Source organism: Anguilla rostrata, chromosome 12 (genome assembly GCF_018555375.3).
Source record: "Anguilla rostrata isolate EN2019 chromosome 12, ASM1855537v3, whole genome shotgun sequence".
NCBI classification, from domain to species: Eukaryota; Metazoa; Chordata; class Actinopteri; order Anguilliformes; family Anguillidae; genus Anguilla; species Anguilla rostrata.
Window position 1 is genome coordinate 4,257,339 of NC_057944.1, and position 25,145 is coordinate 4,282,483.

Genomic DNA, 25,145 nt, shown 5'->3' on the forward strand with positions numbered 1-25,145 from the left:
GTTTTTCCGAGTTTATTTTGGTCATCAGTGAAGTCATTTATTTATTGAAGAATTTATGAATATTAAAAAAAACATCTTTTTTTTTAGTTAAAAGATGCGTGTGGATTAAATCCAAGGCGTAGATGTCTACTGAGAGCAGTAGTAGATGGGATGCATACCACGTTTCGCACTCGCGCACGTCAACGTGCCAACTCGGACTCCGGCAGGGCAGATTGAGTGCAGGGAGCATCTGTGTCCGTTTAATGTGGATGAGTAAGGACCGAGAAGGCCGGGTTGTGTGATATTTTCCACAAGCTCCCGATGAATATGGCCTCTGGAATCCGGCCTGGAGGAAACTGGGATCTGCAGCAGAGTTCTGGTTCTGACACTCGAGATGTGGCACTTGGGTTAAAGATCCGCGTGTCTCCGGCCGTGACTCATTGGGCGGGGGCGGGGGGTGTGAGCTCGCACTCCGAGCGCTCTGAGGTCTGGGGGGTCCCGTTGGCAACAGGCGTCCTGCCTATTTCCTGTTTGTTCCACAGAGGCCATTTCCCTTCTGCAGTTCCACTCTCCTTTCTCCCCCAGCCTCGCTGTTTTTTTATTGTTTGTTTTTTTCGTAACTGTGCGCATGTTCTTTCAGAAATCGGAACGCTTTCCAAGCAAAGCTGAAGCATTCCTCAGAAACTCTCGACGGACTGACGCAAGGAGAAATTGGTATGTTGTTACCGTAATGGTTATAAAATTATAATTATAATAATTCAGCACCCACTCACCCACCCACCCCCCCCCCCAACCCCCATACACACACACACATATGCAAACACACATCAATACATAAAAAATGCCCATGTGTGTTAGATTGAGAAGGAAAAATTCACCCTTGTCTTGTAAGAGAGGGAATCCAGTCAGGAAAACACTTCACACTTAATCCAATTATTTGGGTCTTAATTTCTGCAGAAAGAGTACGTCTGCCGACGGTTAGCACTGTACTGAAAAAAAAAAACAACTTTATTTACAGCCATCCTTTTTACCCTCTGACAGCCTGTGCAACCGTGCATGTCTGTACCAAGGACAACCACCTCATTAGGTACACAAGTAAAACTTTGTTTCCCACAGTCCAGCGGCACACACCCTTTTTGCTTTTCGCTGTGGGCCTGTGGGAGTTTAAGATAAGCCCAGGCCTGTGGTATATTGGTGGCTGACTCACACAGGATACTCAGCCAGCCCTTATCAGATTGAAGATAACAAGCAATGGCGAATAGGACAGAATACATTTTTATTTAATATATAAAATAAAATAAAATAAGAATATGGATAGAAACATGTTAACCTTTCATGTGTGTCATATGAACTATAATTCTGTCCAGGTAGTTGGCTATTTTAGTCAGTCAACAAGCCAATGTTTTGAATAATTTTGTCTCCCATCCTATTTCACACACTATTTTTATATGTTCTGATATATTAATATATATTATATATATTATTTTTGACATTGTGTCTGTAACTCTGTAATGGGGATGACCTTCAGAGCCATGGGAACCATGGTGGCCATGTCCTATGTCTGAAAGGTGTTTTGCTTGTTACATCTGTAACCTGCTTGCCTGTGAACAGTCTTGACTGTGAACAAACAGCAAATAAAAGAGGTTAGTTGGCAGACACCACTGAGCAGTCACCTTGTTGTAAGTGCTCAGAACTGTCAAGTTTTGTTATTCGAGGAAAGGTCAACAGTCAAACGAAAAAAAAAAAAGACTGAATAACAAGAAGGAATCTATTATTTATATCAAATATTGTAAGTGTTCAGTTAGCAAACAGAAATGTCACAAATGATAAAAGTAACGCTTCATTAATCAAAAATCGCTACACAATAGTTGATGAACACATTCAGGTTAGACTGAATCGAGGCTCGACTTTCACTACCTGATTCAATGTTTGCTAGCTGAAGTATGATTTACATGTTATATTAGATGTTATTTGAATGTATAGTAGGTGTAGGTGAAGAGTGAACAGTCATATGTTCTCAAGTGCCTGAGGTAGATGTATGTGCGACTGTGGGACAGTGACGTATGAGATGTCTCATTGAAAAGTTTACCTGAACAGATTTGCTAGAGGCAAGACATGCAATGAATGCTGGGAAGGACTGAGTAAACCCGTTTGACCTCCGGAGCAAGGCGCGTCCCTGTTATCCTGGTCGCAGCTAATTGGCCCATTGTATTCAACCAGGTCATCCTAAGGACTGGACAATGTCCTCCCGCAGCATTACTTGTAGCCAATCGGCACTCCACAATGCGAAATGGCATTCCAAGCCTGTACGTTCATTGTGAACTAGTTTCACAGATCAGGTTCTCTGCAGTTACACTGCCGTGGGTGCCTCACAGCAAGAAGGTCATGGGCTCGAATCCTGGCCTGGGCCTTTCGGTGTGGAGTTTTCATGTTCTCCCTATGTCTGCGTGGGTTTCCTCCCACAGTCCAAAGACATGCAGGTAGGCTAACTGGAGACTCTAAATTGCCCATAGGTCTGAGTGTGTGAGTGAATGGTGTGTGTGCCCTGCGATATATTGGCAGCCTGTCCAGAGTGTATTCCTGCCCAGTGCATGCTGTGATAGGCTCCAGTACCACCTGCGACCCTGACCAGGATAAGCGGTTATAGATAATGGATGGATTCCAGCCCTACACAAGCCGTCATGTTTGAGCATGACCTCTAGCTCCATATCTGCTTTGTTTTGCAAGGTACAGTCCTTGAAAAATACAAAAATATCAAGGACATTTAAAGACCATCTATACCACAGGGCAATTTTAAGAGGTCTCGATTTTACAGTTCACAACCCTTCCATTGTACATACCTAATCTTTTTGGTTGTTTCTCTTGTTTTCCCAGATGGATTATTTTAGTTCAAAAAAGGTACCTTTTTTACTTCCTCAGGCCTCCAAAATGGTCATGGTATGGCTCTGGGGTACGCCCAAAGTGTACTTTCTAGACCGCACTCGCATATATAACTTCCTTCACGAAATTCACACACCTGTTCAAACACCCAGTTTGGCCGCGCGCTCCACAAAGAGGAATTGTTCACCCGCTCGCCGTGCCAATGTCACGCAGCCCATTTCTGGTTTTTTTACAGAACCCTGGCACAGAAACCCAAGACCCGTTTTAGAGTTAACGAAAACACAGAATACTAATGACCGCTGGGAAATATGAGAGCCATAACCAGGCGGGCTGCGGAGTTTTACTTCTGCCAGCCCAAACACCACACTCTCGACAGGATCGCGTTTCACCGGGGCGAAATAGAATGGAACGTAAGCAGAATTTGATTTTTGTTTACTTTGACGGTTTGAAGCTATTTCAGAGGCATTTTTTTTTTGTTTGTTTGTTTTCTTCAGACGTGAATGAGCAGAAGCACTGCTTGTCATTTGCCTTGTCATTCACAGCGTGGGCCTTGGGTGCATGACTTGGCCTGGTTTCGACATCGCCACCGGTTTCTAGGGCAGGGTAAATGACACAGATATCTATGGTTTCCTTCATGTGGTCTTCCTTCCTTCCATAGTCTCAGATCATTAAGGCGGACACATTGCAACCAAAATTAGGTGATTTCTTACTTTCTTTTTTTAAAACCTCAGAAATGGTGCCTTTGTTCTTAGTCCTAGATTAGCTCGTTAGCTTCTTGGCTTTGGCTAATTTCTCTCATTGCCCCCCAGCGCTCAAAAGCCTCAGCCTGAGCTAACCCCTCCCCTTCTCCCTCGCTGCCTCAGCATGTGTAGAGTTGCGCCATCTTCGCTAATGCCAGGGCCTGAGGGGTTTCAAGCTCAGGGCTGAAGTCATCGATCTTCGTGCCACTGTGCAAAATGCTAGAAAGTCCCCCTCTTCTCACAAACCACCCATATTCGGGAAGCCTATTGCGTCTTAAGTATCTTCTTTCAGCTGTAATTCAGAAGATTCCAGCGAAGTAGCCATGAAACCAGGCTGAGGCCGATTTGCTTGAAGCCTCTGGCACGCTCGCTGTGCTTTGTTATGGTCTCCTGGTTTATATTGCACAGAGGAACTTGAAACAGGAAGTGGGGCCCGAGCTTCTGCAGTTTTAAAATACATCGGTTGTGAAATGCATTTCTCCATGGGCAGACTAGGATGTGAAAAAGCTGATGGGTATTTCTTATGCAGAACAAAACGGCTCAACCTGTTGCACTCTGTCCATGTGGATACTGTGGCCTGAAATGTTAACACACACAGAAATTCAGATGTACTTCAACTTAAAAAGGTAGAACTTAAAAGAAAAGCAAAAATAAAATGTACAGATTAAATGAAGAAAGAGAATGAAAAGTTAGAGCAGGGCTAAATGGTAGTGAGGCTCAGTTGGAGCTCATTTCAAAAAAACTACATCACAATTCATATTTAATTTCCGTTGCATTTCTTATCATAAAATGCTATTAATTATGTTATGTACAAATCTGAGACCCCCTTGAAATCTGTCCGCTCTGTTTCACCACTTGGAACCTTCTATGGTTTCATTTTTGCATGTTGTTCCAACATAATGTCACTTATTTTTCTTCTTTTGATTATGGTTTTGGTAAAGTCACTGCTCCATGTGTATAACAGTAGCATACAATTTAAGCTAAGTGGGTGTATTTGAAAGAGAAAGGAAGTCATTCTAAAGCATCGTCTATCTTTGAAAACAGTAGTTTGAAACTGAATTTATTTTCAGGCTCTTCAGTACTGCCAGAAGGTTCTATCTGTAGCTGAAAGACTAGCTACGAACTTCAGGCTCTACAGATTTTTTACTTTTATTTTATTTTTTGCAGAAAACCGAACGTGAATCTCCAGCTGTATTTTTGCTTTCCAGAAAGTTCACAATAAGTTGAGACAATTATCTTTTTCCGTGCAGAGACTGCCCAGGACCTGCTTCTCACAAGTAAACAGGCCTGGACTTCCGAAGCAGAGAGGGAGAGAATGCAGCCTTTCCCCTCTTTCTGAAGGAATAGAGCTCGCTGCTCTCAGAAGCAGTGCAGGCTGGGTAAAACAGATGACGCGGGAAACGCACTGGAAGCGCTTGCCTTTTATAGCCTCGTTTGCGCTTCTGTGCATTCCTCACGGGCGCTCAAGACTCCCGACGGCTCGGGGAGGGGGGGGGGGGGGACCGTGACGCACGGGAGCGGAGGCGGGGTGGGGGGATGGGGAGTGGATCTGGCGAAGAAACTCTCCTCCCGAACTCCTCCTCTTTCCTGCTTATTCCATCGCAGAGTCTTGGCTCGCAGGAAACTCTCCGCGCCTTTCCGATGGAAAAAGGAGGGGAGGAAAGGAAAAAAAAAAAAGTAGAAAAGGAATTCCACAGCACGGGCTACGGCTGGCATTCTGCTTACGCTGCAGGTTCCCACTTCCGGTCTCGCATTTTCCTCGTCTTTCTCCGGACAGTTCACCCAGAGAGCAGGGCGTCGTTTTCAGAGCTGCATTATGTCATCTCTAAAATGCGCTTTATTCAAATGAGGAAGGCCTTTGGCAAGACACAAAGAGAGACAATAATAGCAGTATTTAAAGGGGTGGTTAAGACATATTTCTAAAACTTTCATAATACATGCTTATTGTACATGTTTATTATATTATATTATATTATATTATATTATATTATATTATATTATATTATATTATATTCTTTGGTAAAATAGGCTCAGGTCAAATTGAGTAAAACAGAAGAAGTTCATACTTTCAAGTCTAGTACATATCTTGTTCTTCAAGCGTCCATATATGTTCCTTTACAGAACTGTGCGGAACTGTACGGAATTCTGCGGAACTCTGCGGAACTGTAGCGGCCTTCCCTCTGTCACGACGCGCCGCCGTCGTCGACGGGCTCCCATGGCAACCCTGCGGCACGGGCGCGTCGAAGGGCCCCCGGACCGGCTTTTCCGTGACGTCGCGCTCGTCTGTTTGAAGAGAGCGTCGCCATGGAGAGGAACGGGTTGCGCAACGCCACCCCGCGCCACATCAGAGGCGTGTGCAAATAGGCCTTTGATCTCGCCTCGCACGTTCACCTTATCGCTCGGCGACCCCGCGAACGAGGCGGCGGGGGGGCGCAGAAAACCTCGCGCAGCTCCCTGCTCTGAGGGAACCGAGCTTCTCGCCTCGACCTCAACGGAACTTTTTTTTCCTCTTCTTTTTGTGTGTGTGTGTGTGTGTGTGTGTGTGTGTGTGTGCGCGCGTTTCAAAAAAACGTCCCGTGCTTCTCACGCATGTGTCAATTTCTGCCTCTGCTATGATTGATAAAAGGAGTCCGAAGGCTGCGGCACGCACTGTTAGGAGTATTGAAATGACTCCTGTTCTACATTCTCATAGAGCGCAGAGTGGCACGCACACGGTCGAGACAATAGCTCATCTTTCTATTTACGTATGACTGATGTCATTACGTCATTAATTGCAATATACATTCCGAACAGTTTAACCTTGAATATGTTTACACATAAGCGCGCATCCGTTCTTCAGAAAGGCACTCCCAAACAGGCCTTTCTTCCGGCCTAGCTTCGGCTCTGACCTTCTGTTCTGAGCGCAGGTTCTGTAGAGGTGCACGAAAACCGCAGTCTGTCTCTCGGAGACGTAGGGCGGAACATGCCGTCCCTTCATGTTGTTCTGTTTGATCGTAATTTCTGTGCACACCTGCAGTGGAGAGATTTACGATAGCATGCATCTGTGGTTGATTCCACACTGTCAAACACACACTTCATCTACTGGACAAAAAAAAAAAAAAAGATGCTGGAATCAATTATAAACCATTTTTTGACTTTACTGTATATGTGTGCCAGATCTGTGGACTACTGGAATATATGCACACACACACACACACACGCACACGCAAACACACAAATAAAGTGTATTTGAGAACTGTATGAAGTCCTTATTGTGTGGCTAGCTTCCTCTTCCTACTGTTATTGCCTGGGTATTTTTTTTTTGTATTTCGGGAAGTTTCACAACTGTTCCTGTGACGGATACAGATGGTGTCCATGGAGTTTCTTCCTCCACACACACACACACAGTGGAGGGCTGTACGTTGGCCCGGCTGAGGGGTGCACAAGCACTATGAGTCTGTCTGTGTCAGCAGTTTGAATTGGGAAACCCGGCACCAAGGTGTCACCGCCTTATTACGATGATATGTCTTACTGTTTTGTGCAGGAGATACCATGGGGATGAATGTCTAGAAGGACTATTAAGCACAACCCAGAAGTAGTTAGGCAAGCCCTTCTTGGCTAACTATTTGACCGAGAATTGCTCTGGTTGTGTAGTGGTGACTCTTCAGATGCGGGGGGGGGGGGGGGTGCACATAAACGTCTTATTCATATGGATGTGTTGACTGAATCACTTGTGTTCATTATCACAAAATGTGAAAAGCAAAGGATTGGCTTCCAAAAACCACAATAAAGTTTTTTTAAAAAGATTAGCAGGTAGCTGCAACACCCGCGTGCTCCCTTCCGCACAACAATGCTGTGTAAGAAAAGTCAGTCGACCATCGTGCTGACCTCGTTCGATTAAAACGTCGTTTTTTGGGGGGTTTTGTAATCGTAAACGGCACAAAGCGTGATTCACACTTCGCTGCTGACATCAGATTATGAACGCAACGGCTGGTTAGCAGGTGTGAACATGGCCTAGTGCAGCAAGACCTGAAGCCTCTGTCCAAGGAGTATTGCATTAGAACTGTGCTCCCTCTGCAAGCGGTTGGCCTCCTTGCACGTCCTATATTGGGGCGGCAGTGTAGCATAATGGGTACGGCACTGTCTTTTAACCTAAAGGTCACAGGTTCGATTCCCAGGTTGGACACTGCCATTGTACAAGCCATTGAGCAAGGTATCCAACCTGATTGCTTCAGTGTAAATCCAGCTGTATAAATGGATGCAAAGTAAATGCGAAGTCAAATGTTGTGTAAGTCACTCTGGATAAGAGCATCAGCTATAAATGCCTGTAATGTAATGCAATATCTTTGACTTACAAATTGGTGTAGCGCATAGCAAACTTCAGGAGCTCTGAATGCAATCTCTGTCCTTCTGAATAAGATGGTAAATACTTATGAACACCCCCGGTACAGCAGTAATGATTTCTGTGTCACATACATTCGTTGTTTCTTTAGAAAACTAAGTCTGCACTATCTAAGGCCTTACACTATCCTCAAATGATATGAGATGTTGTTGTCTAAGTCACTCTGATTCTCCATGAAAATGATTATAATAATGGTGACAACAGCAGACCATCATGGTACATACTGTAGGTGGCAATCAACAGATGGTAATCGGCTATCGGGAATCAAACAAACTCTGTTTGCAAATGTAAAGCTGTCTATGCCAGCTATTGATGCAGGCTGAAAAAAAGGGAAGCTCATTTGTGCTTTTTGGAGGCTATTTGCTCTTACTGGGCTGCCTGTGTTGTTATGACAACATATCCTGTGTACGTGCGGACTTGTAAGACAAGAGGAACTAAATGGACCGTGAACTTATTTAACTCCTCCCTGTGGTAATCTCCAGCACTGAGGCTAGAGGACAGGTAGTCTCCCCCTTAACAGACCGGTCGATGTGAACATGTTGATCAATAAAGTGTGCATGTTTGTTTGGGCATATGAATATTCTGAATTTCTGGTTTGTTTATTTCAATTCTGTTTTTATTTAAAAAATTTTGTATGCAGATGGCAGCATTTGCCCAGGGTTTCCTATTGGTCATGATTTACACCTGATCGTGACAAATGCCTGTGGCTTTTTGGAATGGCGAAAGCAGCAGACCCTGCTAACCGCAGCTAAACTCATTCTTCACTGGCACAGAAAAAAATACCCCACCTTTCAGCCTCAGTATAAAAATATTCTTATGTGACCACTGCAAACATCCCACGGTTCACACAGCAACCTCTTTCCGTTTCATTTCTAGGGTTGATTTTGACCTCTTTTAGAAGATGCCTGCTGCCAGTTGTTAATTTACCAATTTTATTTTTTGCCAGACATGGCTACTCAATCCCTTGCATTGCCTACACTCTCTGATTCTGTATATGTGTGTGTGTGTGTGTTTGCGTGTGGGTGTGCGTCTGCATGTGTATTCCAGTTAACCACAGTTTTGGCATCAAATGGAAACTGTTATACCCAAAAGATATACATATATACAGTGAGCTCCATAATGTTTCAGACATTTTTTTCTCGATTTGGCTCTGTACTCCACCATTTTAGATTTGTAATCAAACAATTACAATGTGGTGAAAATGCATGTTCTCAGTTAAATTTTATTTAACAGTATTTTTTATACACTTTGGTTTCATCATGAAGAAATTACAGCACTTTTTATACACAGCCCCTCTATTTTCATGGCATCATAATATTATAATATTTAATATTAATGTTATGTAAATGAAAGTAGTCATCTTTAGTACTTTGTTGCATATCCTTTGCATACAATGACTGCTTGAAATCTCTGACCCATAGACATCACCAAGTGCTGAGTATTTCTAGTGATGCTCTGCCAGGCCTGTACTGCAGCCATCTATAGTTCTTGCTTGTTTTGGGGGCTAGTTGCCTTACATTTTCTGTTTAACATATGAAAAATTTCAATTGGATTCAGATCAGGTAAATGGCTATTTACATTACATTACATCACTCCAGTTCTTGGCTTTGAAAAACTCTGTTACTTTATCAATATGTTTAAGATCATTGTCTTGCTGTAGGATGAAGTGCTATCCAATGGGTTTGGAGGTGTTTGGTTGAACTTGAGCAGATCAGATGCTTCTGTACACTTCAGAATTCATTCTGCTGTTGCTATCAGCAGTTACATCATCAATGAAGACAGATGAGCCAGTAACTATGGGAGCCATACATGCCCAAACCATAACACCCCCACCATAGAAGGTGGGGGACTCTTTGGTCTTCCCATCACTCGGATACAAGTGAATTTTGGTCTCATCTGTTCTCAAGACCTTTTTCCAGAACTCTGTAGGCTCTTTTATGTACTCCATAAACTGTAACCTGGCCGTCCAGTTTTTTTCTTTTCTTTTTTTTTCTTTTTTGCATTTTGCAGTGTAGCATCTGTAGTTAGGGTTATCTGTTTGTGAAGTCTCCTGTGGACAGTAGTCACTGACACATCTACGCCTGCCTCCTGAAGAGTGTTTCTGATCTGTTTGACAGGTGTTTGGGGGTTTTCCTTCATTATGGAGATAATTCATTAGTCATCAACTGTAGAGGTATTCCATGGCCTTCCAGGCTGTTTGCAATTATTGAGCTCACCAGTGCTTACCTTCTTCTTAGTGATTTTCCAAACAATTTGTTTCGGTAAGCCAAAGGCTTGGCCTATGTTTGTGTTTTATTCTTATTTATCTGCATCATACTGGCTTCCTTGACTTTTGTTGGCACACTCATGTTGACAAATAACAAATACAGACTCCACAGGCAGTCAAAAGCCTAGAATCAAGACTAGATACTGAAAGCTCTCTTATACCTGTACTGAACACTGCAACTGAACACACCTGATCAATCAGAAACACATGTGAAACCATTTGTCCCAAACAGTATGATGCCCTGGGAAACTACGAAAAATAAGTACATGTTTAAACCAAAATGCATAAAAACAGCCTTTAATAAAATCTGAGAATATGCAATTTAACCATGTGTGAACTGCTTGATTCCAAATCTATAATTGTGGAGTATAGAGCCAAATCAAGAAGCAGTATGTCTTTGTCCAAAAAATTATGGACATCACTGTTTATGTATGTTTTGGCATTAACAGTTTCCATTTGGTGCTTGCTGCTCTATAGTCCATAAACCACTGATCAATGTTTGTGTCTATTGACTGTAATTCAATGCTTATACCTGAATGTTCCACATATTATCCTTTGTCTTTATTGAAAGGGAAGTCCAAATTGGCTTGTTCTTTTACATTTCGTGCTCAAATAAATTTTGCAACTCAATATGCCTCTATGCACACTAGTTAGAGGAGTAAAATGGTGGTAACTTGAGATTACCAAAGTCATTCATGCTGAGGTTAAACCATGAATAGCGAGATGTTATCAAGCGGCATTTTTCCAAGAGTTAAGGTTAGTCTGAATGCACAAGTTGAATGAACAATGCCAAACTTTTTCTTGATAAGCTTTCATTTTAAACTCACTCAAAGGGTCTTACATGGGAGGGAGTTCTTGTTTGTGTAGATACAGTGTAAAAAAGGCTTAAAAACAGCTGAGAAAAACAAGACTTGAAAAAGACAAATAATTTATTTTAAATCGCACCAGCAGTACAAATTATCATAGTGGCTCACCTTCCTCCCTCTGTCCTTACTGACAGGGACTTAAATAGGCTGAGCCAACCAGTTGCACCTGGGTTTCAATTACAAATTAAATCAATTAACAAACAAACAAACAATCAATCAATTAAACAACAAATACAATCAATTAAATCAAATTCAATCAATTAAACAATTGTTAAGATAGTGAAGGGCCACTCCCTCACATACAGCATAAAGCAAAATAAGGACAGTCCGAATTTACACTTTACACTTTCCAAAACAAAATATGCTATAAAATCACTTTTGAAACAATAATTGTTTAAAAAGTGGAGAATACATAATTGTATTGATTTAAAACAGCACAGTAAATAATGTCATCTTTTTATACTGTTTAACCCGCTATCTATTAGACTCCATACAGCCTCGTCAGGTGGTCAAAAAATGTCCAATCTAAAAGATAAGGTGAAAGGGACCACCAGGGCCACCGTAGGGCAAACCATGAACCCGCCCATTAAGTGTATCAAGAGGAACACTGAGTTATATCAGAAATGAATCATCGCATGCAATCTCTGGTCTCAGAAGTGTCAAGTGTCAGCAAGATATTCCTTGTCAGACTTCAGACATTTCTGGTGTTAAACAGTTACAAAGAATTCAGATATTTAAAAAAAAATAAATAAATAAGAAAATAATATCAGAAGTTATTTATAAAAGGAACAGAATCAAGTACATAAGGACAAGTTGATCTCTGGTCTAGAAAGCCAATAATACATTGTCTAATGAATGCTGACAAGTAACACTATCTTTTAAATCAGAGTCGATGTTGAAATGTCTCTTTAAAATGGGCCTGCTTTCTTATTTCTTATTTCCTTATGGTAAGTGTGAAGCTCTATGTGACTACTCACGCCTCTCACCCATATGCATGACAGGCCTGCTCTGCCCCTGGCAGAATGTATCTAGGCTGAATAAATATTCTATGGTGGAGCTCAGTGCGATAGCCAGCTCAGTGCTGATGGTGACATCACCTCTTTGAGCCTTATCTCTTATCAGTAGCTGTGCCTTATGGCTTTGCTCACGGGGTCCAAGCCCAGTTCTGACCTGACTGGCAATATTGGCACAGGCTTGAAAGTGACGTGGGTTGGTCAGCTGATGTTGCCAGGGCATTCAGAGAGAGAGAGAGAAGGCCTTTGTGCTGGCTTTAGTTTGCTTGTGAACAGTGACATCATCTTAATAAATCACTAGTTTGACTGCTCTCTTTCAAGGAAAGCAAGGCTTTTGTGCTGTACGATAATTGTGTCCTTTGTTAAATGTGCCTTGTTGTATTTGCAACATTATTGGTCTTAATTCTCCTTCAAGCAAACCTGGTTAAAACAAAAAACCAGTTCTAAAAACATTTTTTGAGACTTTTTATAGGCGAATGAGGGTGCCCAACAGTTTTTGGAGATTGAATTCAAACCAAAAGCAAAAACCGCCAGCACAAATTTAGTTTATGAACATATAAAAATGTCCTTATAAAAACTTATTAGTTATAAAAGAGTCACCTTCTACAATACTTCATAAAATATTTATTGACTATATAGAATGATGACACACACATATGCACATATACATATATGCACACACATTAAGACATGCCACCATACCACACCCAGATGCACATAATGCATATGGACACGTGCGTGCATACACACACACACACACACACACACACAAATACGTACATGCATACACACAGGCACCCACACACGCACACACATACACACACACACACACACACACCCACACAGGCACCCACACACACGCACACACACACATACACTGGTACCCACCCACACACACACACACACTATTACGTGGCAGGGCATGGAAGGGAGATCACATGACACAGTTTACCCTGCACACTAAAACAAACAGAGTAGAACAAAAGTACATTGAGTTATTTGTCCTTAGACTATCTGCACAAACAAACATGGGCTAATCCTACTTTTATTTACATCACACATGCAGAAAGAGGCCATGATGTTTGGGTGGCAGTGCACTGTGTGAATAATTCATCAGGGTACTACTAAGAATACTTACTCAACATTCATTTTTTTTTTTTTTTGGATAATAATTTGATAAACTTGTTTCAAAGATTATTAGCTTTAGCTAGACACTCAGGTTGTACCAGCTGAATGCAGGGTAAAACTGGATTGTTTAATCAAAAGAATTCACTATTATTATCTAACATGACCTCAATGAATACCGCAGGGTTACTGTCAATTCCATTTAAATTAAGATATTTCCGGAAATTACCTGAAACTGGATGCTCCTTTACATTTCAAAATCGAGTAACCCTTTTACAACAGAACATCTACCAATAATAAGAACAAGCTCCATGTGTTCAACTGAGGAATAACTTGCAGATTTTCAGAACAATCTCTTGTAAGCTTATTCCCTCGCATTCTCTGATGTAGATATACCATACATAGCATTATTATTATTATTATTATTATTTTCCTTCATGGGAGCACAGCTTCTGTGACACCTGATAATTTAACAATTGCAATGCCAGTTTTTCCCACTTGGATCATCAGTCAGCAGGAAAACTGTCCACCTAAACACTTCCATGTGCTCCAGTATCCATTTGCTAATTTTGAGGAGTGTATAGGCCTAATTAAATGTCTATTCTATATCAGAAACACGTTCAAAGCTGAGTCACGCTCACTATGTTTCTTAAGACCTCCTATTGTCACTTCGCAACCCATGGTTGGTCAGTAACCACACCCACCACCAAACCCCAGGCATTATGCTGGCAGTTACGCGTATTGTACACCATTTAATCTGTACAATTACGTCTAACGTTCAAAATATGCAAATCAGCGCTAATAACCGAATTTAGGTTTAATGACACCACTTGGTATCAATATGACTTTACACAGATGTGTGAGTCATGTAGAGGATATGGTTGTCTCTAGAATCCAGGCAACGATATTATTCATTTCAATTCCTTTATAAGACTGTATCTGTGTTTACTTGCATGCTGGGAAATCATACATTTGTGGGATTATATCTAATAATGTTTTCAGCTGGCAAATCTTCGCACATTCTCAAGCTGATTCTTCAAAAAAAAAAACATGCCTAGACAATGCACAGCCTAATAAATAATGCTTTCACTTAGACAGCTCGCTCTAATTTACAGAAATAATGTCAAATCACTCAGACCTTTATTTTCATGGTAATTTTATTATTTTGATTTGTGACAATTCAAAATAAAATCATCTTCTTTTGCATCAAGTCACATATTCAGCAAAAAAACCAGACACTTGATAAATAAGTAAAAAATACATTGGAATTACTTTAATAAATAGTACAATAAATATATTAGTTAGGTCTATAAAATACGCAAAAAAAAAAAAAAAAAAAAAGGAAACAAAACCAAACAAAAATATAATGAAGTACTATATTGTTATTTTTCCCTGATGAAAGATGAGCCGACTAAAATCCCAACCAGGGTTGTCAAATCATTACGTAACACAAACATCTCTCTAAACAACATTTTGGTTATGGCAACACCATATATCGGGAAGTGCCCTACAGTTTGCATCAACGAATATTGTCTCCAGAATGGTTGAGACAATTTGACTGTCGAGCAATGTTGGCAACACTGGAACTAATTTGTATGCGCAGACATACATTCCGTTTCCAAATATTTTGCCAAGGCATTGCAAATCACGCAGAAAAGAATGTCTTAATGACAAAAGTTTTAAAAGTAGAAAAGTCTGAAGCTTTGGTTAAATGCTACATGCAGAGAGTTCTCTCCCAATACAGTTTAAAGTGCAAATCACAGTGGGTAAATATCTTAAGTTTTCCATTTCAAGTTTGTCACATTGATGGCTTAACTATATATTTTTTTTCCAATACTGACATTTAGCTGTGTCGTAATATGTATAGAAAAGAACATTAAAAATATTCATTTCTGGAAGAAACGTCATATAATGGGGGTGTGTTTTTTTCTTTTTTTGATAAACAAAACCAAGCTTAGAGGCTTCACGTCAGTGACAAATTATGTAGAAATCACTTAATATCTCATTTGAATGTTTGGCAATTAGACGAAAGGAAATAAAGGAAGACGATAATAGAAAATATACGAAAGATACACAATTATAAAAATATAGCTTTGAATAACAGACAGGCGTGTACAAAAAATCCACTGAGCAAGTCATCTGTGAACATAAATAAACAGTATAAAGTGTTGTTGCGCATTCTCAAAATTTGTATCTGTAGAATTGAACCTTAAAAGTTCGTTTAGATTCTAAATCAGTATCGTCCCTGCTGCCGAGCGTCCTTAATCTGACAGTGACAGGCGTTCAAAAACAGTGAGACGCTTGCTCCCCAAGCCGTCGAAAGTTGGCGACTCGGACCCGCTTGTGCTGCCAGTGCTGCTATAACTGTCCCGGTCCGAGAGCGAATCTTCGGAAGGGGATCGCTGGAGGATTTGCTGGTGGACATATGCGGTGTCTTCCTTTATGTAAAATTTGTTCAGGCTGTTCGCGAAGTTATTTCCGTGACCACAAACGCAGCATGGGGACTTTGGCGGCTCGATTATCTGAGGAATGTTGTGGATGTCGCTTAAACTCGGGCGGTTGTGACAGAACTGAAATGCATTTTTCATGGACTGAGTGCCAGACTCACTGAAAACTGGGGAGAGCAGGTCGGCAGGAGGTGGGGACACCGAGGGAGCACGGGTGAAGCCCAGAGTGTCGTTCACTGCCGGCGGAGGAGAGCTCCGTGATGCCAGGAATCCAGCAAAACTGACGCTCTGGCGGAGAAGGCGAGGCTGATTGGTGGTGGGTGCCTGGTTATGGTGCTGCAGGGCTGGTTTCTCTTCGTGAATAAAGTGACACCGAGCACCATACGGACAGTAGCCAAAGTTATAAAAAGTGCGACAAGCCTCTGTTTTGTACTTAGGGTGCCTGTGCAGACCGCGCAATTCGGACTCCCCATGGGCAAACTGGCATTTGCTTCCATATTTGCAGCTGCCGTTCTCCTGAAAGCTACGGCACAGTTCGGTTTTGTATCGATTGGAAGGTAGAGCTGCGGGATTGTTGAGCGGTGGAAAGCCAGGAGGGGGAGGCACTTCGTTGGTCTTCATTTTGCTGAACGTGAGAGCACCAGCTTCAGTCAGACTCATGGAGCGGTCGGGTCTGGATGAAAACTGTTTGCTGGTCGGAGTTTCACTCCAAATGTCCAATGGCCAGCCTAGAGCCAGATGTTCAGAGCTCGGGCTTAGTTTCTTGGAAATCGGTGAGTAGAATGAGGTCGATCGATTCAAACGAGGTGTCCCCGAAGTAGTATGGTGCTGACCAAAGGATTCTTCCGAACCCAATTTGATCAGCTTCTGTGGGAAAACAGAAGACATCAAAGTCAAATACACATTTCACAGTAAGCGTAAAACCGAAGCAAAGCTATTTATTATGCAAAAATTGACCGCAGGACACACCAGCGGCTAAACGATGCGAGCTATAGTTTGTTTACTATTTAAAAAAAAAAAAAAAAAACCGTCTATGTACATCTGAAAAATAAGTAGCTAAGGAGTTAAGACGTCTTTTACCATAGTTTAGCAAGTTTTTAATGTTCTGCACTACTTTTTCATCCGAACTATCGGAAAGTTTTCGAATTAGTAGCCGACTTACCATAACGAGAGTGTCATCTAATCTGTCGGACATGTTGAAAACAAGTAGAAACGAAGATTTAGACCCAGAAAAAATCTTGCTTTCCTTCCACAGTGAGGAGGTTTCTGACACTCACGAGTTACTGAGCTGTTGTGTGCTCGGTCTGACAGAGTATTTATGTGTTTCCGTGTGTTAAAGGCGGAGTTCCCTTGCAATCTTCCCGTACACACCACTCCCACAGCAATCCCATACCAAAATCAGTCTTACGTATAACCAGCAAAGCCATTGTGTATTTTTAGACAGCTGCAACAAAAGTTTCAGTTTCATCAACAACATACTAACTATGACAACGATAAGCCAAATGTTCAGTGACAACATCCGCAACATTCGCTAACTGTATGAGCGTTATATTGTCATACTGTAGATACATTCCAAGACATCTGATTGTTGCATAACTATGGATTTTATAGCCTATATTAGTTTTCATTTTTATTTACCAGATCATCTTATCTAACCCAAGCTAGCATATTTCTGAAATACATTTGTTAAAGCATAGTCCGCGCTTTAGGGTAGTTGATGTTATGACGAGAAGAATAAGTATTACAACTATTAGGCTACTACTACTGACATCCTCAGTAAAGGTATGCTGCTGCTAAAACAGGGGGTCTCGCACCTCAAAGGAACCTGCTGTTTTGTTCCCCATTTTTCCGAGAGTGAATTAAGAAAGAAAAAAAAAGAAAAAAAAAAATAGTTGACAAAATGAGCGCAAATTCACCACAAGAGGGCAACTGATTGATAGGCGGCGACATTGAAAGTGCAATGTTCCTCCACTTCATGAAGATTACTTAAGAAGAGAAACACGTGTGGGTACGTGTTCAGATTCTTAATTTATATTCAACATATTGTGTATGTTCGTGTTATATTAATACATACGACTGACGATAATGAAGACGTGGAATTGCTGAATTTCTGCTTTTGAAAGTCTCCTGAGTTTGCTTTTACTGTATCACTGTGAGTCATATACAGCACAGGCATGGAGGGAGCAGTGATGATTAATTGCAGTGCACCAGCAGTACTGATGGTAAAGGAAACTGGAAATTACTTCTCTCTCTATTTCAATACTCCACTTGCTTCACCTTTCAGAGCCCTGCGCTGAGAAAGGAAAGCTGGACTCTGTTCAGTCCACGCCTCTCCTGTGAAGCGTTTTGTGTGACGAGAAGTGCCTTCTGCCTGCACACATGGCTTGTGTGAGGAGCTGAGTCACTTTGGAAAGCGTTGTGGTGTAGGCCTACCAAGCGAGGCCAATGTTATCCGTATTTTGGTGCAACATGCCATGGGAAGTATGCAGATTAGCTACTCCAACTGAAAGGGCCCTACGCTTACACGTTACTATGGTCACCGATGCCAAGGACATCAGTCCAGCCCATAGCTAGAAATTAGATATCTGCAGGTGTGGGCAATATTAAGTATTTGATTAGACTTATATTCTCTTTGTTGGGTCTGAGCATGTTTAGATATTGTGGTACATATCAGGCCCGATAGTGTTCTCTGAAAAAATACAACTTAGAAAAATAAATAAATAAAAGTAATATTTTAGGACTAAACATAGTATTTTAGTCCTGACTTCTACTCACCGCTCCTTCATCCTGAGTCTATAGTTTGGCCAAGACTATTCAGAATTTCTGTTTGTTTTGTACACAACATTCTGTGTTAAGTGTGTGAACTTGTTGTGTAATGATCAGGAAGTGTATACACACCTGAATATTTTTTATGTATGTTGCTGAGTCAAAAGTTACACCCACAAAAGAAAAAAAAAAACAGAAACCTGCACACTTGCTTGACAGGTTAACCAATTGCATGGTCTAGTAAATGGCTCATTGGAGGTTAGACCGCACTGAAATACAACCAGTTTGTACCTTGTCCTCTTATTGCAATCCTAAATTTGGAAGCAAAGGCAGAATGCCCAGTTAAAAATATCCCTCTTGACTTTTTGTCTAAATTGCCTGCAAATAATATTTTTAAATGGATGACGAGAAGTGGAAAATGTTCCTGTCCTTTGGGATTTAGTTTCTTCAGGAATGAGTGCTTCAGGATCGCCCTCCCCCCTTCCCCTTCCCCCACACTTCTTTTTGCCAGCACCTTCTCAGCGAATGGAAAGTCTTCCTCGTGAGCAGGAAGGGGCGGAGCTAGCGTGCTCATCGTGTGCGCCGGAGGGTGCCCGCGGCTCGAGATTCTGGAACACTGTGTTCCGCACGCACCGGCGGGCTTTCCTCCGTGCGCTTGGCCCAGGCCCACCGTAGTAAACATGCCTGGGCGTGCCGGATTCCCCTGTTCAGTCACAGTGCGAGTAGTGCAGGCACGGCCCTGGAGTACAGAAACGGGCTGATCTTCAGGCAGCCGTTTGTGCTTCCTGTCTGCTGTTACTCAGCTATAAGGCAAGAGTGCCTTCTGAAAAACTACGACTACTAGTGTCAATAATAATAACAAAACAACAACAACAATAATAATAATAACAAAAACAATAATAATAACAATAATAAGGATACTACTACTACTGCTAATAATAATAATAATAACAATAATAACAACAATAATAATAATAATGATACTACTAATACTGCTAATAATAATAATAATAATAATAACAAAACAACAACAATAATAATACTACTACTGCTAATAATAATAATAATACTGCTAATAATAATAATTATACTACTACTACTGCTAATAATAAATAAGTAAATAATAATACTGCTCAGGGTGTAGTTATAAACTATGCTGAGTAGAGGGGCTATTGGGTAGAATGTGGCAGAGTACTACATGAGTACAACTTAAGTACATTCGGAGCACTGTGATGTTTAGGGTTTTCAGGGAGTGAGGAGTCACCCCTGAATCTTCAATCAACTGCAAATGCAAGAGGACTGCATCCTAATTTCAACCATTTGGGTTAAACACAAGCATGCAGAGATCTAAGGAACCCAGTATCTAAATTTAGAAAAGCCCCTGCACTCAGTATTATAGTGAAGACGAGACTAAACGATTCAAATGTTTTGGCATATTTGGCATCAGCGAAATTCCATTGTGTACTGATGGCTCATATATCTGATAGCATCGGCACAAGTATACAAGCTAAATAGACAGGAAGTGGCTGTCTGATTTTCACGTCAACTATTAACTGAAAGTACTTTAGTCATGGCAGGGAGTTAGAAATTTAGTCACACTAAACATGTGCCCTCCCCATATTCACCAGTTCTAAATGAAACAAAGAACATTGAAATAACATTTTTTGTTTTGTTTTTATCTCTATGGCATTTCTCTTGATTGTTATATGTCAGGGTCAATGCACTGAAAAAGTTAATAGTCTCAGCATATGTTTCCTTTGGCTACAAGCTCTCACTATAACATTGTTTAATTTCATTTAGGTGCCATGTTGTATACCAGTAACTGCGATACACTTATGTGGAGATACTGTACTAACATAGGTCAGCTACTTGTCAGTATCTATCTACAGGCCCTGGTATATTTTTAGGGATTTTAAACACCAACATCTGTTTTGTACATGCTATATTTTTTTCTGCGTTGGCATTTGGTTTTCTTTATGTGTAGACTGACATCAGGAGCTGTCCTCCTCAGTGCACCATATGCTTGACATTATAAATGACCTCATAACTGCAGTAAAAAAAAAAAGAAAAAGTAGACCGTGCTTTAGAGTGAGTAGGCGTTCATCACGAGGTCATATTTATAGACTGTCGTTTAAGAGGGAAAGTACCTTTCTCTCCCTCCCATGTACTAATACAAATACTGCGCTAAAGGACCAAACACATTTGCATTAAGTCGACCACGGCATGATTTTCTTCTCTCTGTTCATCATGTGCATGTGTTTGCTAATGTAGATTTGAGTATAGGTGTGTGTGTGCGTGTGTGTATGGTGTGTTTGTGTATGTGTGTGTTTCTCTGTGCTGTTGAACGCACGGTAAGCAGATGTGAAACTGCGGTTTAACCGGCTAGTTTGAGTTGTCATATCGTTCAAGCGACTCACTTCTACTTCACTTCTGCAATGTTATGTTCGCTTTTATTAAGAGAACATAATCTCAGTCTTTAGTGGAAAACACCTACTTTGCCCTTTTGTCATACAGAGACAAGAAAACATGATTTCAGAAAATGAGCCCGGAACAGAGCACACACACCTTTACATGAGTGTATTAGGTTTGAATCGAACACAGTATAAGGAATTTTATATTTGTAATCCCAACAATTCACATATGGAAAAAGTGCAGATTCTTAGCTTTTATTAGAGGGCATTTTAATACATGTTGGTTTTAGCACAGCACTTACAGAACTTTTTATACATAGTGCCCCCTTTTTATACATTGGTCAGTCATCAACTGCAGAGATCTTCCGTGGCCTACCAGGCCCTTTGCGATTACTGTTGTTAATTTTTGTTAATGATCCATAGAGTCGATTTAGGTAACCCGAAGCCTGAGGTCTGTGACCCAATGACATCACCAGACGCTGTGTACCTTCTGCGGAGATGCTCTGCCAGGCCTGTACTGCAGCCATCTTCAGCTCCTGGTTTGTTTCGGGGGATTTTTGCCTTCAGTATTGCAAGTGAAATGAATGAATAAGTGAAATAGTGCATCAGTGAATAATACATCGATTGGATTGATGGATGTCAAGACCATTCCACATTTTTGCTCTGAAAAAACTCTGTGGTTTCTATTGGGGTGTGTTTCTCCACACTTTCCATCACTTTGGTTGAGGCTGATACTCAGCTCCCCCTAAAACTTTGTTCTAGAACTCAAAAAATGTTTTACTGTTTTTTTTTTTTAGCAAACTCTAACCTGGCCATTCTGTTCTTGAGGCTTACCAATGGCTTGCATCTTGCAGTGAATCCTCTGAGGTTATGCTGGTGCAGTCCTTTTAATTTCGTTTTTGACACATCTATGCCAGGTGGCACGGTGGTCCAGTGACTAGTACTGTCACCTCGCAGCAAGAGGGTACCGAGTTTGAATCTCGACCAAGGACCTTTCTGTGTTGCGTGTTCTCCTCGTGTCCTTGTGGGCCTCCACCAAGCACTCCAGCTTCCACATACAGTCCAGATACTTACAGGCTAGGCTAACTGGAGACTCTAAACTGCCCACAGGTACGAGTGTGTGTGCCCTGCAATGGATCGGCTACCTATCCAGGGTGAATTCCTGCCTCTCGCCCACTGAATGCTGGGGTAATTTAAATTTTACAGTTTGGTAGCATGACATTGTGTGTTTTACTCTGATGTACTACTTCACACAAATTAGGCCAAAATAAATTTGAGTGTGTGGCTCAACCGCTCTATGTGTGTGTTTAAAGCAATATTCTGTCTACTGTGGTTTCTTGGCAAGCAGGCCCATTGGCTGACAGAACATTCCAGCGAAAGTATGGATTTAGGGGTGCAGTGCTCGCAACGGTTTTCACTCTGGAGTTGCAGATTTCACACTTACCTCTGAAACACATTTGCAAAGTGTGAAATATTCACAAAGGAACAAGCACAGCTTTATACCGAGAGCGAGTATTTCTATTCTTCAAATATTTTCTATTCCTTCCTATTTTCACAGCTTTCGATGGTGCCTTCACACAGACCTCATTTAGGTGGAGTACAGCCCTCTCACTGTACAGCACTGTTGGACATATATGGAGAAGCACGGCCAAATTTAGATGCTTCCGTAGTGGAACTTACAACCTTAATTCTTCAGCTGTACAGTACAAAACCTGTATAACTGTATTTTATTGTCATCTACTTGTATGGAGGCAAATAGCTGTTAGTTACTGCTGCAAGTTGCTTCCTGCAGTATTGCATTTAGGGTATGCAGGATTACTGGTGTACAGTGGAGTCTTGCAATACTTTTACCCCCCCCCCCCCCCATACACACTTATCGCAAAAACATTAACCTAGAGTGTAAACACATGGAAATTTTACCTGGCCACTATGTTAGCATTAGCTCAGGTGCTATCACCGGTGTTTTTGACTGTCTGATGGCTCTTTCCAGACTCCCAAATTGCTATGTGTGCAGAGTTTGTAATTCTTTTTTGGCCGCGTGCATCAAAGTTTCGATTTAATCCGTCGCCCGGTTCCGACGAGCGCAGCAGGCCGTCTGCCCTGTAATTAAACGGCTGCCGCTCGGTGTACGCTCTTCTGATTGGCCGGCGGGTGGACGGTCGCCCTTTGATTTCCGCACTCGGCCCTGATGACAGGAAGGGAGGTCTGCGTCTCATCATTCCGAAAACCTCTTCGTGTCACCTCACTGTACCCTTCGGGCCCTCCGCAGACGAAAGGACAAGCTCCCGCCCCAATCCCAAATCAGAAGGCCTGAGGGTGACCTCTACCATGGGACCTGCTGTCCTCAGTGATCAGTCCCTCAGTGATCCACACTAAAGATTCAGTAGTCAATACTCGTTTGCGACGGACTCATTCCAGTCAGTCAGAGCCATTCCAAAAGATTCAGTACTCAACACTCGTTTGCGACGGACTCATTCCAGTCAGTCAGAGCCATTCCAAAAGATTCAGTACTCAACACTCGTTTGTGACGGTCTCATTCCAGTCAGTCAGAGCCGTTCTCCCTAGCGCTTGTAGCCCTTTGATTCAGTCCAACCATCGCAAATACCATCTGAACAAAAACATGTTTTCAATGTACAAAAATGCTAGTTACTCACACATACAAACCACTATAAATCATTAACACTTGCAAAATCTAGGCCTGCAATTTAAAGTACTGATATTACAATTACGCCAAGTTACAATAAAAAAAATATTGGCAATCTTACAAACACAAATTAAATATGCTGTATTCCAAAGCAATGCTGCTACCCAATACTTCCTAAATTATTTCAAGTAACTTGGCTCTGGAAAATGCCAAACTCTCGGGGCTGTATAGGTACGGGGTATGCCGCCCTGCTAAGGCATTACTTGGCGGGATGGCATACCTGCCATCCCAATAAGCAAAGCCTATCAGCTATAAAGGAGGAGAGATTCATTAAGCTCCACTTAGCCCATGTCTGATCTACAAGCATTCAGACACTTTCACATGGCCATACTTTTACTGGAAAAGAATTGAGTTTCCCTGCTCAGAGACAAAGCCACTTTGTCCCTAAACATGAAATTTAAAATGGTCATGTCTTAAACATGGTGTAGTTTGACTGCAGGCCAATGAAATAAAAGAAAAGAAAGTGCCGGAAATTCTCCCCAGGGGTAGGCTTGAACGAGCTGGTGTTAAGTGCGAGTATAAATGTCGCTCTGCGGTGGGCGGGGGTGGAGGGGTTTGTTGGGGGCGGGGGGGGCGGGGGGTGGAGACAGCCGCCGCAACTGAAACGTTTGACACCTGTGTCTCCTGGCGGCTTGTCGACAGCGAGGCGTTTCCTGTGGTCTCCTGCGCGTTTCCTGTTCCTGCTGCCAGGGGTGCTGCCAGGGGCTCAGCTAGCAGGCTGAAAACGGTACGCTGAGACGCTCGTCCTTAAAACTGCACTGAACTATGGGTATTTTCTGAATGCATGCTTACTACATTCGAAGAGAACAACGTTCTTACATTTGTGAGTGGATTAACACACCGTGGTCTTCCTCTCCCATGTAATTTTATGGGTTTGTTAACCTGTTAGTTACATTACATTAATTTAGCAGACTTTTACCCAGAGCAACTTAAAATGTAAGACAAAACAAGCACAATCTGGTATGTGATCAACAGAGCCAGTCATGGCTAACAGTGTTGCTAGACTGTGTATGTGCAGCATCACTGTACTGAATATTGACACGGTGTTATGTTACTGCCAATGATTGAGAGCACAGTAATTAGTTAGTAATTAGCTAGCCTGGCGTAAAGTAGCAGACAGCAAATAAAATGGGTTGAGCAGGTTACACCTGAGGTGAAAGCTAACAGGAATAGTAGAAGACCAAATGAAATAGTTCAGAATAGTGCAGTTTAGAGGAGCCGGGTGATGGATCTGGAGCTCCAGACAGCATCAAGGCATGGGCTGGGGAGGAACAGAGCTGAAGCAGTCCATGGCTATGGAACAAAGGACAGGACTCGAGCGATCCCGTGGAATATGTAAATGTATATGTATTCAAAAAAAATAAATAAAACCCAGTCCACAACGCGTTCTTCATATGATCCCGACCGTTGCAAGAAATCGCTCAAAAAGTATAAGAACAAAAAAAAAAAAATCTGGCCTTATTGCGTAAATGGCTCAGGTTGGTTGATGAGAAGCTGCAGCTGCCGTGTCTCTTTCCTGCTGTCTCATCGCCGTTTGGAATACCCGCCATTCCCACCACCCCAGCGT

The 25,145-nt window shown here is 41.8% G+C and overlaps 1 protein-coding gene and 1 long non-coding RNA gene across 2 annotated transcripts in view; one reads left to right on the forward strand and one right to left on the reverse strand.

Moving 5' to 3' along the window:
• Positions 1-14,389: 14,389 nt before the first annotated feature.
• zgc:162730 (uncharacterized protein LOC564559 homolog) lies at positions 14,390-17,019 on the reverse strand. Its single transcript, XM_064303739.1, has 2 exons — positions 16,860-17,019; positions 14,390-16,564 (listed from the first exon to the last, which is right to left on the reverse strand). Exons 1-2 carry the CDS (start codon positions 16,890-16,892, stop codon positions 15,512-15,514), a joined length of 1,086 nt encoding a protein of 361 aa, XP_064159809.1. The 5' UTR covers positions 16,893-17,019; the 3' UTR covers positions 14,390-15,511.
• A 150-nt stretch (positions 17,020-17,169) lies between these two features.
• The window catches only part of LOC135237023 (uncharacterized), a 32,745-nt gene continuing 24,769 nt past the window's right edge, over positions 17,170-25,145 (forward strand). The window contains exons 1-2 of the long non-coding RNA XR_010324733.1: positions 17,170-22,062; positions 24,221-24,305. This is a non-coding gene — a long non-coding RNA (uncharacterized LOC135237023). The remainder of the gene's footprint in view (positions 22,063-24,220; positions 24,306-25,145) is intronic.

Excerpts from the sequence above, each read along its gene's own strand:
- zgc:162730 (XM_064303739.1), bottom strand. The coding sequence starts at position 16,892 with ATGTCCGACAGATTAGATGACACTCTCGTTATG. Across the intron at positions 16,565-16,859 it reads TAGATGACACTCTCGTTATG|AAGCTGATCAAATTGGGTTC; the intron begins GTAAGTCGGCTA and ends GTTTTCCCACAG.